Genomic DNA, 16,722 nt, shown 5'->3' on the forward strand with positions numbered 1-16,722 from the left:
ATTCTTTAAATGAGTGGAGGGCCTTGAAATAGCCTCCTCCAGACCAAGCCTGGCGCAGTCCACATGCCACTCCCGAAAGGCCACCTCGACAGTTGCCTGGAAAACAGAATGGCCCTGGAGGAGAGCAGCGTTCCTGTATATAAATCTGTACATGAATATATACAAGAACACCCTAGTTCTTCTGCCTGGGCAGGTCCTGTATGATGATAAAGACAGAAAGGGACAAGAGGAAAACCCCAGGTGTTACTGGCAGGCATTCCAGCCGGAAAACAGATGGTTGGAATCCCCCTTGACCCATTTCAAATGTAAAACTCTTCAGGAAAGTCAGATCCAGGCAATGCAGTGCCCAGAGCAATTCAAAAGCATGATGTTCCCAGTGCTGCACCAGGAGAGAGCCACTGAGGGATTGCAGGTCAGGACTGGGCTGGGCGCACTTGCTTGCCTGCTTCCCAGTTAGAAGCATAGAAACAGAGTGAGTCAGAAGGGGTCTCCCAGGCCATCTAGTCTGACCGCCGGCTCTAGTCAGTTCCACTCACGACATGCCCACCAGGTGCAATTCATTTACTGCAGCTGCCTCTTATCCATGACAGGGCTCTTAAATCTGCCGATTTGTTTTTTGCTTGGTGGAGCTAAATGTAACTTTACAAACCATGTCCAATTTAGAAAGCTCACACACACCTGTCTTTGCTGCTTCCTTTTGTATTCTGGTAAACATGATACCGCCCAGCCACAGCGTGACTGAAAATGCCTTCCTGATGCATGTACAGACGTAGAAATACTGCTGCACGGAAGCCGTTGCTCTTCTCTCCAGCTTCTTACACGTCTTGCGTGTTGCTGTCCATGGTCCTTATCACCCAGAGCAAGCTCCCAGCTGCTGTCAAACTCACTTGGCCTTGACCCTATCCACTGTTTCTGTTGCATGTTCTGCCCACTCCTGGCACCAGTGCGAAGGCACTTGCCAGAGCGTGCCAAGTTTCAGAGTCCCATGGCTCCCGGGGCCAAGCATCTCCTTCCTTTTCCTGGTGAAGCCCACAGAGACCCAGCTGCTTCCATGGAGAGCCCAGATGGAGCCACTAAGAGGCACGGAGTGCCGCTGAATGTCCGTCAGAGGTGTTCCCTGCTTCCTTCTTTCACCCTCGATGCCTCTGGCCTGGCTCTCACTGGTCAACCAACAAATCCTCTCTCAGGTGCCCCAGAATGCCTGTCGCTCTGCAGGGCCAAGCGGCCAGGAGCCGTTGGTGGCCATCACGCCACGCATTCTCCAGGGCCCCCGTGCATCACTTCTCTGAGGGCATTCTCACGTGTGGAAATGGGAAATATGCTCAGCCACATCCTTCCGTTCTTTCTGACATGAGCAGGTTTCCCTGGCCTTCCATATGTGTTTGTAGCAGGGTCAGCTGGCCAGTCCATCTCGAGGGGGGGTGGCTGCCTCGTGGCCTTTGGTCAGCTTCTTCCTGCAAGATTCTGATTCCAGGAGCTGGTGCTTGGGGCAGCCCACCGTCCTGAGGGCCTCGTGGCCCTCATGGCCTGCAGGCTGGAGCTCTGCTCAGAAATCCCAGGCATCTGCCTCGGGGCTCTCACTTATTTCTTTGTTTCATTTTTATACCGCCCCTTAGTCCTTTTGGGCTCTCTGGGTGGCCTACAATTTAAAACATATAAATAATATAAAGAGATGTAAGAAATTAAGCTGAAGACATAGATACTACTGATGAAAAATTATTAATTATTCTAGCATTTTTAGCCCATTGCAACCAGCAGGAAGTCCTCGCTCAAGCAAAAGCTAAGTGTTACCCCAAAGCAGCTGCTGCATGCTAAGCTGCTCTTTTCTCCCAATTACCATCACAGGTTTTGCTTCGTGTCGGTGCAATCCGTGCATAGAAAGCCAGCTGCTGCTGTCAGTCCTGGGGCAAGATCCTGGCCCCGCTGCAGCTACAGCCCCGGGGTCTCCTGCTGACTTCGTCTAGCAGCAACTGGGAGGTGATCTGCCGGTAAGGGGGATGAGCTCTCTCCCTCCACCACAGGCTCCTGCCGCGCCACGCTGCCGCTCCTCACCAGCCCTTCCTGGGGACCTCCTCCTGCGCACCTGTGGCTGGGGGAGGCTGGCCTGCAAGCTGCCACTGCAGCGGGAGGATGCAGGAGCAGGTTGCGAGCACCCCCTGCAGCCCACGGGGCTCATCTGGCTGCCCCACGGCTGTGGCTTCTTCCCAAAAGCATCCGTGGCTGGTTAACGGGATGCTTTTCAACAGTAGCTGCTCTGATTTGGATTTGGCTTGGAATGTCTTGCCTGGGAACTCTGGCTGCATTTTATTGGTGTCGTATGAGCTCCAGTTTCTGTTCATAATCTTCCAGAAGAGACATGATGCTCAGAACTAATATGGCCATTTCACTAGTCCTGGAAAAAGACTGAGGGAGGAAAAAATGACATACGAAATCCAAAACAAATACAAATGAAATCACGCTCTACAGCAGAAGTTTGTAAAGAAGTCTTTGGCATACTTGCTCATGGCAAAAATATTCCAAAAAAATATGTTCTTGGTTTTTTAAGCACATGCACAAATATATCAGTCATCAAGGTCAGCAAAGCTTTTAATCAAAGCATTGAGCAGAAATAGTAAAAATGCGTCATTAAGTGCTGGGGCAGCAACTTCAGGGCAGCTGTCCATATCCAGCCAATTCGAACCCATTGCCCTCAAGCCGAGGCTGGTCTTCGGTTAGGGTCAGGGTCAGGCCTAGGACCCACACTGGCTGTTGTTGACATCTGATAAGGAGCCTGGGTGGCAGTGCATGTATGTGCCTGTGCGCGCGCACACACACGCGCGCACACACACACACACCTGTCTCTGGTGGCTGAATATGACTGCAGCTGAAGCTCTGATTGAACTATCCTCGCGATTAAGGGAGCCATCAGGCCATTCCACGTTCGTCTACAGGAGATCATTTGTCTTCATCATATCTGACCATCCTTGAGTGCCTTGACAGGAACCTCTCGCTGGAAAATAATAGGAACCATTGTTGCTAAGTGGGGAGATCATGCATCACAGGCCCTGCACTGAGCTTTTGGGAGCAATTTGTATTCATTAGTGTTCCCATGAATTAACATTCCCTGATTAATACTTAGTGCGAGAGGCATCACTGCATTGCTGCCAAGGTGGCTTGACAATCCTTCTTCCATCCATCCTGGCTGTCACCAAAGCCTGCAGGGGAAGCAGCCACCACGTCCGTTGCCCTTTAGCAAAGCCGTAATGGCCACCAGCACATACAGAAGAAACCTCCTTCTATAGCCAGGAATCAAAGGTGGTGCTTGGTTCCAAAAGCCATTTACTGAAATCGCACGTGTGTGCATGTTTCTTCTTTAGACAATGCTGCATTTCCGAGGTGGAAAAGACCTCCCCACTTCCCACAGCCCATGACTGTATAGCAGAAATACTGCCTTGCTCTCCATGCACCCTGTCCAGACTTGCACCATGGGAGAGTTACAGCAGGTGTGCACGTCCCTCGGAGCTGTTCCCAGCTTCTTCCCTTCGCTTCCAAAGTTTCCTACCCTGTTTTCACTGGTAAACCAACCAATCTTCTCTCTAGTGCCACAGAAAGTGGACCCTTCACTTGGACAACTCCACTCCCATCTGTCACTTCAGTTTTCTCTTCTCTCCCAATAATATTTGCTTTCCGAATTAAGAGCAAGGCGGCTCCTGGCCCATGGAGGCACTGCATCAGCCTTCCCCCTTCTAGCTGAATGGCCTCCATGTGTGCCTTGAACATCTGCTCCCTTCAGCTCCAGCCAGCGTGGCCCACGGCTCTGCCCACGAAGAAGGAAGGTCCTCTTCTGCATCCCCTCGAGCCGTGGCTCAGCCACAAAATGCCATGGCACCCTGGACCAGGCGCCTGAGCACCCGTCAATGGCAGCCCCAGGCACAGCCTGTTGCAGAGAATTCCTACAAAGGAGTGAAACTGGGTGGTTTCAAAATGGTGGCACTTCTCAGACAGGGTGTCTGTTGTGTGCCTCTACAAACAACTAGTGTTTCAGAAGTTGTCTCCTGCTGAATTAAACATTGAGGTTTAGGAGCATTTTGTACCAGCAAAATGCTGTGTGCCCCAATTTTGATCTTCTTATGATTACATTTAAGCAGGGAAATCAATTTCAAACCAATCATTAGGGACACATTAGGCAATTGGACATCCTATTACATGTCCAAGACAGTCACCGAGGTCCTCTTTCCCCTGCAGCTGCTTGTTCGTTCACTCCACTGACAGCTCTGCACAGGCTTGCGAATCACCACCTAATGAGAGGCCTGCGCTCCAATCTGGAGCCCGGGCATCGGGCCAGGGCTGAGCTGAGACAGATGTCAAGCATGGCTTCGTGCTGCCATGAAGAGCCCCCCCTCCCACTGTCTGCACAAGACAGCCAGCGAGAGGGAGGGGCTGCCTCTTTGGCCTCACGGAGGCTCCCCCAACTCAGTGCCCCTGACCCCCTCCCAGCTCCAGTCCTGGGCAGGCTGGGTTGCCCTGGACAGAGGATGCTTAGAGAGCCTGCTTTGGCCCAGGAAGCCCTGGGGAGACTCTTCCTCTCTGTTCCATGAGCCGCATCCTCTTGCTGAGATCAGAGCCTTCTCCCCCTGGATCAGCTGCCCACAACTCATGTTGTCCAGACTGTTCTACGCTTCTCATCCTAGATCTCCAGGGCCAACAGGACTTCCCAGAGGTGGCAGCTTGCAAGCCCTTCCCCTCTCCTTTGCACCTGTGCTGAGCATGTGGAGGCAAGAGGCCCTGTGTTGGCTTCCTCCTGACCAGGCGGCCAAAGCATCTTCCAGAGCAGCCCTCCTCCTCCTCCCCACAGTCTCTGCGGTGCTGGCAGCCCATGCTGGCTGGGGGTCCTGCCAGGACGGGGGCAGCCTCACCCCGCAATGCCAGCCTCTGCAGATATTCTGCACCCCCCATCAGGCTCAGAGCCCCCTTCACTCGATCAGGCTGCACAGGGAGGGGCAGAGGGGGCCGTGGGGGATGTGCAGAGCGCATGTGCAAGCCCCCTGTGAGAGCAAGCTCCCCACCCTTGAAATTTGCCCCAGAGCTTCTTTCTCCTTGGGATATTTTACCCACCGGGGAAGTGGCGCCTGAGGGTCATGGGGATTGGTTGCACAGCGGAAGCCATTGCTGGACCTCTGCTGGGGCGCCTGCCCTGCGCCGTGAGGATCCGATCACGTGCCTGGCAGGTCAGGCTGGGAGGCCCGGCCAGGGATGGCACACAGCTGCAGGCCCAGGCCTGGGGCCCCTTCATAGGCACCAAGAGCTGCCCCACAGCCCAAGTAGCAACCCCCCCCCACATCCTGGGGAGCAAAGGGCAGGGATTCCCAACCAGGCCAGGTGGGATTCCGGGAGGTCTGAGCCAGGGGGAGCGGGGGAGCCTTTCCAGGGGAAACATAGCATGGCACCTGGCCAGAAACCCGTGGTCAGCATCACCATCCAAATGGGGAACGGGGGGCAGCTGCGGCCCCTCTGCATCCAGGCATACGGGATCTGCCTCTGTCACATGCGTTTGGTCAGAAATAGTGGCTCACCCATTAAGAAGGATTGCACACGACGTCTAAATGTGGAATAGGATTACTAGCTAAGGCAGGATTAAAAGGTGACCAAAAGGGAATGATCTGCAAACACGATAAAATTGAGACAAGGCAGAAGCAGGGCACACAATGTTCAATCAAAATGCTTTCTTAAGTCTGCCGCCCTTTCCTTAAAAGGGAGGGGTTGTTGCAGTCCTGACGGCATGAGGCTCGGAGAGATCTCTGCGTGCATGCTGGGAAAGGGCATCAAAATCAAGCCAGCTGAGAAGTGTTGCAGGCCACTGTTCTCAGAGAGAACGGGACGGAGCCAAGAAGTGTGGGGGCAGCTCTCAGGTGGACCTGCCAAAGTTTTCTCCAAAGGATGGGAGGAATGCTGAGGAGGAAGCCTTGGTGCATCGCCATGAGCACAAAAGCATGCATCTGACAGAATTTATTATATTGTTTTTATTTTATTTAAGCTTTCTCCATACTGTCAATTATTCAAAAGAATCTCAAGATGGTTTACAAAAGTTACTGAAGTCTCGCTTTCACTTGTCAGGCATTCACAAACTTCTCCTCTTTTTTTCTGCCAACATTTATTCATTTCCCAACCATCCTGGAAAAAGAATGTGCATGCCAAGAAGCAATCATGATTCCCTTCTCTCCTCCAGATCGCACGGACATCGAACCGTGTCACCATCCAGGGCGTTGTGAATCATTCCAGGCATTCCAGAGCCCAGCTTGCTCCCCACAGAAGGACTCCACGAATGCTTTGTCTGAAGAGCAAAGGCCCGCGGCAAAAGGTATAGCGCCATTTGTCTGCTAAAAGTGGTGCTTGCCAGTAAGCCTGGGACACAGACTCTCTCTCTCGAGGAAGCAGGAGTTCGCGACCTGTGAAGGGTGATTACTCCAGCTCTGTTTATCAATGTGCAAACTTCAAATTGCTTTCTGCAGAGATGGCTCTGAAGCAAGGCTGTATCTCCTTTTGGCAGTTTCTAATTCTTAACTTGCAAATCAGGGAAGAGATAACGTTCCTGGGTGTGATCTATATTTAGCAACGTTTCCCATGGCCTGATGATCTAAGCGAAACATTCAGGGCCGCCGTCTCCTCATTTGCTGGCAGATGGGCACTTGTGGGATTTCAGTGGGTTGTTGGTGCTTTCGCAAAATGGCTGCCCTGGGAAGGTCTTGCCACCCGCAGAATGACTGCGCTTGTGGGCAGTGACTGTCAAAAAGCAAGCATTTCTCAAAAGTCAATTTAGTGAGACTAGATGACAAATAACGTGCCCAGGAGCCCAAGCAGGCTTCTGAACAGCAAAACACAAACACGTCCCTTTGAACTCAGTTTTCTTCTGCAACATCTATTCCAGAGAAGGCGACTGAACAGGTTCGGACAAGTCTGTGATGTGAAATTCTGTATTTCCCCCACAAGTACAACAAAGCAGCCATTTCACAGAAGGCAGCAGGATGACGCTCAGGAAGACACCAGTGCACACAGGTCTGGCACTTGCCTGGCCGCCAGCGAGAAGCAGCAAGGACCCGGCGACTCGCAGAGAGAGGGAGCCCATGTGGGGTTGCGGTGGGGTTGCGGCGAAGGGCTGGGACACAGCCGACCCGGGTTCTGGTTCCCACTCAGCCATGGAGCCAGCTGGGTGGCTGTGGGCCAGTCACAGATCCTCGGCTCAGGCCACCTCAAGGGCTGTTGCTGTGGGAGATAAGACTGGGCGAAAGGGGAGGCAAGGGATGCCAGCTGCTTGGAGTTTGTTTAAAAAAAGAAAAGGATGGGATACAAATCTGGGAGGGAGGGAGGGAGGGAGGGAGGGAGGGAGGGAAGGAAGGAAGGAAGGAAGGAAGGAAGGAAGGAAGGAAGGAAGGAAGGAAGGAAGGAAGGAAAGAAAGAAAGAAAGAAAGAAAGAAAGAAAGAAAGAAAGAAAGAAAGAAAGAAAGAAAGAAAGAAAGAAAGACACAGTGACACCCAGCTCAAGAAAACGAAGCATCCTTTGTGTACTAACAATAGTCCTGGTCCAATAAATGAAAGAATGCAAAGGCTCTGCTACTAATGAAATTATGCCTTGCAAAAGGGCTTCCGGTTGAGGAACACTGGAACAGATAAGAAGGCTTTATGCATGCCAAAGCAAGGCTTTCGCCTTCATTCTCATCTTGGTTTGTATGCTGTGGGAACTAAGAAAACTTTCTACCCTCATGCCTCTCCTCCCCGCGAACATCCTGAAATTCATATTGTTGCTGGCAAGGAAATGATAAAGGCGCATAATTGGACGATGATGACCCTCAAGGAGGACCACAGATTCTTTCCTGGATGCCACATGCTTCCTCTAGCCATGTGTGCTGTTCTGATGTTTACAGAATCTTCATTAGTGAAGAGCCTCAACAGATAAGCGACTGAAATGCAACATCAATGGTTGAGATAAGGGCAAGTGTACAACCAATCTGCTTGACAATTCACAAGGGGCTGGGACTGGAAAGAACACAGCTGTGGCAGGGCTCTGGAAAGTGGCTGCCGGCCTTCCTTCAGGGTCCCCGCTTGCTCTCCAGACGACTCTCCTGGAACATTACTGGCTTTTTCCCCACTGGAAAACTGAGCTCCTGCAAAATGTACCCGTGGGGAGCTTTGACCCTCCTGAGTGTCCTTGTCATTCATTCGGTAAGCGTCACACCCATGGAAGACCAGGGCAGGTTGCTTGCAGTGAGACGCTCTCACAGACCCTCTGGTGGCCTTGGACATGTGGACGGAGAAGCCCATTTTATTTTCAAGGCTTTCCTGGAGAACTTGAAAGCTAACTTCTTGAGGAACTTGAACTTGTCAGAGATACCTTCACAAGAGAAGACGAAAGAAGAGCCACCTCAATTTATGATTGAATTGTATAACAGATACACCAAGGACAAGTCTTCCAGCCCCATATCCAACATTGTGCGCAGCTTCAGTCCAGAAGGTATGAGGTTTTTTTTCCCCCTCTAACGTGTAGGCTGGGATTTCCAAGGAGACGGGCATCTTTGCTCCTGGGCTTCCCTGGAAACCCTAGTTGCTATTTCAAACACCATACTAACAACTTTTTAACTTTCTGCCATCTGTGTCATTATACAAGAACAAACCATTAAAAAATTAAAAAATGGATACCAGGAATAAACTAGGATCTCCTTCTCAAGACATCTTTGGCACATTTCCTCCAACTCTCTCATATGTGGAGAAAAAATAGGTGGGACAGTGAAACACCGAGCTTTCCGGGCCTGTGTGATTTTGACCTATTCATGAATTGCATGCTGCTTTCACATCACCTCCCCTCAGGACTCATGGATGTCTTGGCCTCTGTGGACACCTGGAGAACACAAGGCCAGAATTCCCAGCCAAGAGATCTTGTTTTTACAGTAGCCAAATCTGGAAACTTCAGAAAAGTTATAATTATATAAGTTGTTAAGAAAGTAGTCTTAGCTTTCAGGCATTCTCTTTTCTGAACAGAAAAGGTGAACTAGAAATGCTTAAGAATTCAGAAGGAAAATAAAAGGCAGAATCTGCTCAAATTCCTGATGAGCTTTATGAAGGGAGGGGCTTCTGGGGGGCAGCAGACGGAGGCAGCCCCCCCCCCCCATGTCAGCCCAGGACCCCTCCAGCGGCTTGGTGCTGCATTACCATCCATGATGGCCAAGGGCCATGCGTGGCGTGTGAGTCCGATCCACGCTTGAAACACGTCACCAAGTGTGTGGAATCCGTGTGCAAGATCCTCACACCTGGTCCTGTGAATGATGACACCACAGCCCTGTGTGAAGATCTCTGGACATGCCCACCTTCCCTTGCAGGGGCTGAGCTCTTCCACCGTGCTCCTCACTGGGGGTTGGGAGAAGGCAAGAACTGTGTTGAGAGAGGCTCCGGGGATTTCAGGCATTTCCCAGAATTCTGCCGGGCGTGTGGTCTGTCCCCACGGCCTTGCAAAGTCACAGGTGACCCATTTAAAGCATTGATCAGTTTGGAGCATCCAGCAGAGACTGTCTGGAAAGGCACCATTTCAAATTGTATCAGCTTCTGTTCCTAAATTCTTAATACACAAGTAGAGCTGGGACTGACATGATAAACACCGCAGTCCTAAAATCATCCCAGTGACTGACAAGTTGCAAATCAAGGCAGCCCCTCGGAGCCCTTGTCTGGCTGCTGGCTGAGCCCATCCTGGAGCTAGTGCATGAGCAGAGCCCCCGGCACCCACCTGGATGCTTGCATTAATGCAGGCAGGCAGGCGGCCGCTCATTGTCAGTGCCAGTCCCTGGTGAACACAACCCTCGTCCCGCTTTTGTCTCAGGGGTCTGTGTGAAGATACTGCTAGCAGTTCAATACACAGCGGCCCTGAGCATTGGGTGTCCAAATGTGAAATCTCTAAGGGGCGGGGAAGCGGAAGATGCATCTTGACTCTGCTGTCTGCATGCATATTCACACACACACACACACACACACAGAGAGAGAGAGAGAGAGAGGGAGGGAGGGAGGGAGAGAGAGAGAAAATATTTCCTAGAATATTCCTCAGCTCTGTCCAGATTGCAAATGTTGCTACACAGCTTGGAATGGCAACTTTTTTGAGCTGTTATGGTTACTTCAACCCAGGATGTTAAGCTGGGAAATAATAGCTGTCATTTATCTGCTACATAAGATAGTCGAACAGTGGCCTCCAGGCAGCGGGGTGTTGCTGGAGGAGTTGCTGTTTCAGTAAGAAGGGTGTTACAGGCATAGCAGGGAAATGTTGCATGTGCCCGTGCCTCTGTTTTCTCCTCTGTTTCCTTCCTCTGAGCAAGATCTACTACACTGACTTTCTTTTAATAGACACTCTAACTTGTTAGGGCTACTGAAGATTTAGAACTAAGAACTACTATTATGCGTTTCTCCTTTCCTTATAATAGGCAGCCATACCAATTATCAGTTTAACGATTTTCTCCTGCAGATATTGGTACTCTTTCTTCACTGGAAACAAATCCATTTCAGAAATACACCTTGCTTTTTAATGTCTCCCTCCCATGGCATGAAGAAGTCACCAGAGCTGAGCTGAGAATACACACCGTTTGCCAGAAGGAGTCCGAGTGTCTCTCTCAAGGAAAGTTGGCTGTTTATGATGTCCTGGAAATAAATCATTATGAGGAGACAAGGGACACCAAATCTTTCCTAGTTTCCAAGGAAATCCGAGAATGCGGCTGGGTGATGTTTGATGTCTCGGGCACTGTGAAGAGGTGGGTCAAGGCGGAGAGAACAAGGGCTACCAGTCGGCTGGAGATGGCTGTGGAGAGCTATGCACAAAGCGATCTCTGTGGGAGTCTGGATGTCAGTGTAACCCCAGAGTCCAGCCAGCTGCCACTGCTGGTGGTGTTTTCCAATGACCATGGTAACAGAATGAAAGAGAACCACCGGGAGCTTCAGGAAATGATGGTACACGAACAGGACAGTGTGCTGAAGAACTTGGTATGGAACAACACTGCCCACAAACGAAATAATTTGCCTGTCCAGGAGATCCATCATGCTTCGTCTAGAAGCAAGCGGAGTGTTGAAATTAACCACTGTCGGAGAACTTCCCTCCATGTGAACTTCAAAGAAATTGGCTGGAACTGGATCATTGCACCGCAAGATTATGAGGCGTTTGAATGCAAGGGCGGGTGCTTCTTCCCCCTGACCGATAATGTCACCCCCACCAAGCACGCCATTGTCCAGACGCTGGTGCACTACAAAAACCCCAAGAAAGCCGCCAAGGCCTGCTGTGTCCCCACCAAGCTGGAGGCCATTTCCATGCTCTACAAGGACGATGCTGGGATTCCCACACTCAAGTACCAGTACGAGGGGATGACGGTGGCAGAGTGCGGCTGCAGGTAGCCCCAGGGGGCCTCTCCCGGAAGCACATGGGCCTGCGCACAGCCGCCCTCTGCGGACACTGCTCACGACGAACGGCGGAGGGCTGGGGCCACGGGACCCCAGCTAAGCTCCCGGACTTCTCTCTGCCTCCGCTCCTCTCCGCTTCCCCTTTCTGTGCGCATGTGTGAGCTCTTGCTTGGAGGATCCCACTGAACAAGTTCCCCCTGAACCCAGCCACAGGGCGACAGATCTGTCTCGCACAACTGGACATTGCTGGGCCTCGCTGGCTTAATCTTCAAGACATGCTCCAGTGGCACTGCACAGCCACACAGACTTGTAGCTGTGGCCCTTGGTGGTATGTTTACAGCGTTGTCATCTCTCTCCCCTCCCCCAAACAGTGGTTTTAGTTACCCATTTTTTTCTGAAGCCAGTTGCAGGAAGCACTGTGAGTGGGGAGAGGTCATATGGAGATTTCTCTTGCAGAAGGAACAGTGAAGTTATGTTAATTTCATTATAAACAATTTCCATTTCACTCTATATCTTTGATTTCTCCGTGATAATGTTCAGATCCACATGATGCCGAATGATGCAATCTTCCTTTATGTTTTATGCAATATACAGCATTTCTGTGTTCACCTTTTAACTTTTACTGTTTGCCAGATAACAAAATCTATGCTGAGCTTATAACACAGCCAGCTTGCAACTCTGTAGTGTTCCAGCCCAGTGGAGTGTGGGCAGAGGAGCTGGAGCAGCAGAAGGTACAATTCTGGCAATGAATCACTGGGTAAAGAAACTGAAAGGTTCTAAGGAGGATCCTCCGCATGGAACCTGCGATGGGACTGGGGGAAGAAACTGTGTGTGCAGGCCGTTGCCTCCCAGCCGGACCACAGCAAAGCTGCATTCGCAGTTGCTGCCTGGATTGTACTTCCTTGGACGGCGCTCCACCCCTCATGCACACGGCTGCTTGAGCGCAGGGGGACTGGCAGTGCGCGATTCAGTTCGGCCTGCTTTGCTGCACAGGGCGAGAGGGAGGGCTGGCTGGGGCTGCAGGGCAGGTTCGCAGACCTTCTGGATGGCAAGACGTGGCACTGGGTACCTTTGGGCAAACAGGACCTGCTGAATTGGGTGTCATTTCCTGTGTGTGGAAATGGATCATGTCCTTGTTCATATCAGCCCATAAACTATTTTATGTGCAAACTGCTAAGTACACACTTTGCATTGTGGAGTTTGAAGCTAATAAATAAATAAAACAGAGGCTTACAAGGACAAAATAGCTTATAATTGCATTTCCCCAACATTTCCAAATTCCCTCACCATTTGGATTTCCTTTTCTCTTTTGCGGGGACAGTTCCAACACTTCTGGAAAACTGGTATCACCATGTGCAGGAAGGACTTGCATTCCAGGCAGCAGCCTCATGAATGAAGGGCAGCTGTTTTCAAAGACAGAGGTGGGGGTGGATTTAAACACTCATTTACCATGTGGTAACCTACTGAATTAATTTCTATGATGTGTATCTTGCAACTCCATCCAGTTCGTGACGTCAGGCAAACTCTAACCATCTCTGATCCCTCGCTCTGGCTCCTGGTGTTACCATGTGTGTCCGAGTCTGGAGAGTCTGGAGAATCAACAGTCTGGAGAGTTTGAAGTGCTTCTCCTGGGCCTTCTCTGGCCCTCACTGTCTCATCTCTCTCTCCGATGGGGCATGCATCCTGTCTCTAAACCCAAGGGGGAGCGAATGACCAGGACCTCTTGGTCTTTAGCCTCACGTGCGCACATGGAGCAGTCCCACGCAGCTGTAGTGAGGCTGGGAGAGGACTGGAAGAGCCGGGGCCTGGCCCTCTCCTCTCGGGAAGTGATGGAGGGCACAGCCCCCGCCTCACGCACAGATGGCCGCGTTTCAGTCCCCAGCCTCTCTGCTTGGCCTGGGGATGAATCTTGTTGAACTCTGGAAAGCCCAGTGCCGGCCGTGCCGCGGGAAGCGGAGGGCACAGAAAGCACACTGTTCGGCGTCCCTGCGTGGAGCCGCCACTCTGTCCTGGTTTATGGGGGGAAGCACACGAGTCCTCGGCGCTGCATGTGCTTTATTTTATTTATTTATTTTTATTTTATTTTATTAAAACATTTTTATGCAGCCCCATTCACCGAAGCCTCGGGGCGGCTTACAACAATAAATTAAAATAACATTTTAAAATATATACATTAAAATACAAATATATAATATAAAACATACAATATAAAACAAGCCGCCCTGGCCAAATAAAATTCAATAATATTAACATTTAAAATACTGCTTAAATAAAAAGGTCTTCGCCTGGCGCCGAAAAACAAATGATGGCGGCGCCAGGCGGACCTCTCTGGGGAGCGGATTCCATAACTTAGGCGCCACCGCTGAGAAAGCCCTCCTCCAAGTAACCACCCTCCTAACTTCTTCCACGGAGGGCTCCCGGAGAAGGGCCTCTCCCGCCGATCTCAGGGGGCGGCTGGGCATATAAGGATGTAAGCGCTCCTTCAGGTAACCAGGACCCAAGCCGTTTAGGGCTTTAAAGGTCATCACTAACACCTTGAATTGGGCCCGGACTTCAATGGGAAGCCAGTGAAGCTGACGGAGAACTGGAGTCATGTGAACATAACGTCCAGTCCCCGTCAGCAGCCTGGCAGCTCTATTTTGGATCAATTGAAGTATCCGGACCGTCTTCAAGAGTAGCCCCACGTAGAGCGCATTACAGAAGTCCAGACGGGAAGTCACCAACGCATGTGTCACTGTCGCAAGGCAGTCGTTCTCCAGGTAGGGGCGCAGCTGATGAATCAGCCGAAGCTGGAGGAAAGCGCTCCTTGCCACTGCTGTTACCTGAGCTTCCAGTGAAAGCTCCGGGTCGAGGAGCACTCCCAAGCTGCGGACCTTGTCCCTAAGAGGGAGTGCAACCCCATTCAGGACAAGGTTCAATTCACCCTCTCCGAAGCCTGATCTGCCAACCAACAGGACCTCCGTCTTGTCTGGATTGAGCTTCAGTTTATTGGACCTCATGGCGCTAACCCCAACCCAAAGGTGGCACTTGAGGAAGGAAAAATGTGACAGGGCTTATTCAGCGATGCATGCGCCACTCTCACATTATAGAAATCGCAATGCAGCCTTCCGTACAGGGGCTGTCATCGGGGCGTGAAGCCCTCTGATTCTTGGAGCGCACTCTGCAGGTGCTTTTTCCTAGCAGAGGAATGCTTTTCTCCTCCGGCCCACCTTGAATGCCCACGTGCCCTGCGGAGGCCCTGCTCACGGTGTCCATGTGGAACGAGCTTCCCTGGCTGCCTGGTGTTCGGGGCTGGGGCTGCCAGAGCCCTCAATCGCCACTCTTCCGGACAGTCCCTTCTTGCGTGGCGGCCACTGCCTCCTTATCCTGCTTGTCTCTATTTTTACCCCTTTATGAGTGATAAGAAGCAGAGGCCGCGGCTCCAAAGACATGCCTTCCTCTGAGGAACACCCGCCTTTATCTCGGCTTTCAAACAAAGCACTGACCTCTCTAAGCGTTTCTGTGCCCGTGTCTAGAGGGGAGCGATCAGGGCACACACAAACACATGGCCCCAAGGCAGGTTGTGTAAAGCTGCAAACTCTCACAGCAGTTCTCGTAAAATGCATTTTGAAATGCATTTCAGGCAGAGAAGTAACAATGCGCATACATGATAGTGAGGTGCTATCAAATTATAAAAGGACCAGACAGCTAGTCAATAAGCAAGCAGCATAACAGAAGCAGCTGCAAGCTGCTCCCATCACTCCCAGAATAGAAAGATGTGAGGAAGTGCCAGGAGGGGTTGGGGGGGGATCTTGGGCGAGGGGAGCAAAGGTCAGTGCAATGCCCCCCAAGCAGCTCCACGCCTCATCCCAGGGAACGAGGGCCAGGTGCTCCACTGAGGACCAAGGAGGGGCGGAAGGCGCAGGTTCTTCCTGTCTGGAGCTGGACCCCATCCACCTGGGGCTTCAGGGACTTTGGGCTGGGCACAGAAGCAGGTGGGGGCCCTGATAAGGCAGGGGCTGCAGTCATGCCGAGACTTCTGTTCCCTTGGAGCAACCGAGCCAGGCCAGGGCTTAGTAATGGACTGGACGAGGGTCAGTAAACTGATGCTTAATCCGGGTAAGATGGAGGCACTATTGGTCCTCTGACAGGTAGGAGGCGCATCACCCTGTCCCGGATGGCGTCACCCCCCACTATGGTGCAGAGTGTGCCACCTGGGGGTGCTCCTGGACCTGAGTCTGTCGTGGGGCGCCAGGTGGACTCGGTGTCCAGGAGTCCCTTTTTCCAGCTGAGGCGGATTTACCAGCTTCGCCCCTACCTAGGCAGAGGACACCTGAAGAGAGCTACCCATGCGCGGTGCCTTCCAAAGCAGATGTAATGAGTGGCCGCCTGGCGTGATGAGCAATCAGGTGTGGCCCACATGCGTCCACTCTCGGCATGCCCGAGCCACAGCTTTCGGTGCTGGAGCAAACCTAGCCCTGTGCAAAACACTGCCTTGAACCTTGGAAGGGGTTACTTGGAAGCAGGAGGAAGCGAGAGGACTCATTTCCTGCAAATGCACCAGGCTGATCTTTGGAACCACGGGGGAAAAGTGCGTCAGAAGGGGTTCCCCGGGGCCATCTAGTCTGTCCCCAGCGCCAGCCCGCTCCGCTTATGCCATCCCCAGCATGTGCTTGTCCAGTCTCTCCTTGAACGCCCTCACTGAAGGGCCCTGAGCCCCTCCCTGGAAGCCCGTTCACAGCCGCATTTTTCCCACGTCACTTTGAGTCTAGCCGGGACTGAAGCCTCGTGCTGCGGATCTCCTCTCCCCACGGGCAACACGAGGACCATGTCACGGTCCAGCCAAGCAGGTGTCCCGAGTCCAAGCCGGCCGACGCGGGAGAGGGAGCGGCGAGAGGACTCTCCGCTGAGCACCTGCAGCGGCCGCGCCGCGACAGCCTTTGCCGCGATGCAACTCGGCGCGAACGTGCCCGCTCGCCCGCAAAGCTGCCGCCCCGCGGGCCCCGCGCCCCTGCCGCCCCTCCCGGCGGCGCCACCAGCTGCAGTTCCGCAGCGCCGCCCGCGGGCGGCCGCCCCGCTGAAGGCTTCCCGGGAGGCGCCTGCCGGACTTGGGCTGCACGAGGCGCATGCGCGCCGCGCCAGGCCAGGCCCCGGCCCTCATGGCCCCGCGCTCTCCGCCCCGGGCCCCGGGGGCCCTTGCCACGGCTCCCGCGCGCAGCTTCTCCCTCGTCCCCCGGGGCAGCCGCGGCCCTTCCCGTGCCCTTCCCGACGCAGTGGCGGCCCTTCCGCTTCCTCTTCCATCTCTCGCTCTTTTTTTTAAATAAGTTTCGTTTGAAATGATAATCC

General features: G+C 52.5%; 1 protein-coding gene across 1 annotated transcript; it reads left to right on the forward strand.

The window, feature by feature from the left end:
* The first annotated feature begins 8,145 nt into the window (after nucleotides 1–8,145).
* Nucleotides 8,146–11,574, forward strand: GDF2 (growth differentiation factor 2). Its single transcript, XM_044448165.1, has 2 exons — nucleotides 8,146–8,485; nucleotides 10,475–11,574. The coding sequence occupies exons 1-2, from the start codon at nucleotides 8,146–8,148 to the stop codon at nucleotides 11,389–11,391; spliced, it is 1,257 nt and encodes a 418-aa protein (XP_044304100.1). The 3' UTR covers nucleotides 11,392–11,574.
* The last annotated feature ends 5,148 nt before the right edge of the window (nucleotides 11,575–16,722 follow it).

This window comes from Varanus komodoensis, unplaced genomic scaffold (genome assembly GCF_004798865.1).
Source record: "Varanus komodoensis strain SLA01 unplaced genomic scaffold, ASM479886v1 scaffold54, whole genome shotgun sequence".
Taxonomy (NCBI): domain Eukaryota; kingdom Metazoa; phylum Chordata; class Lepidosauria; order Squamata; family Varanidae; genus Varanus; species Varanus komodoensis.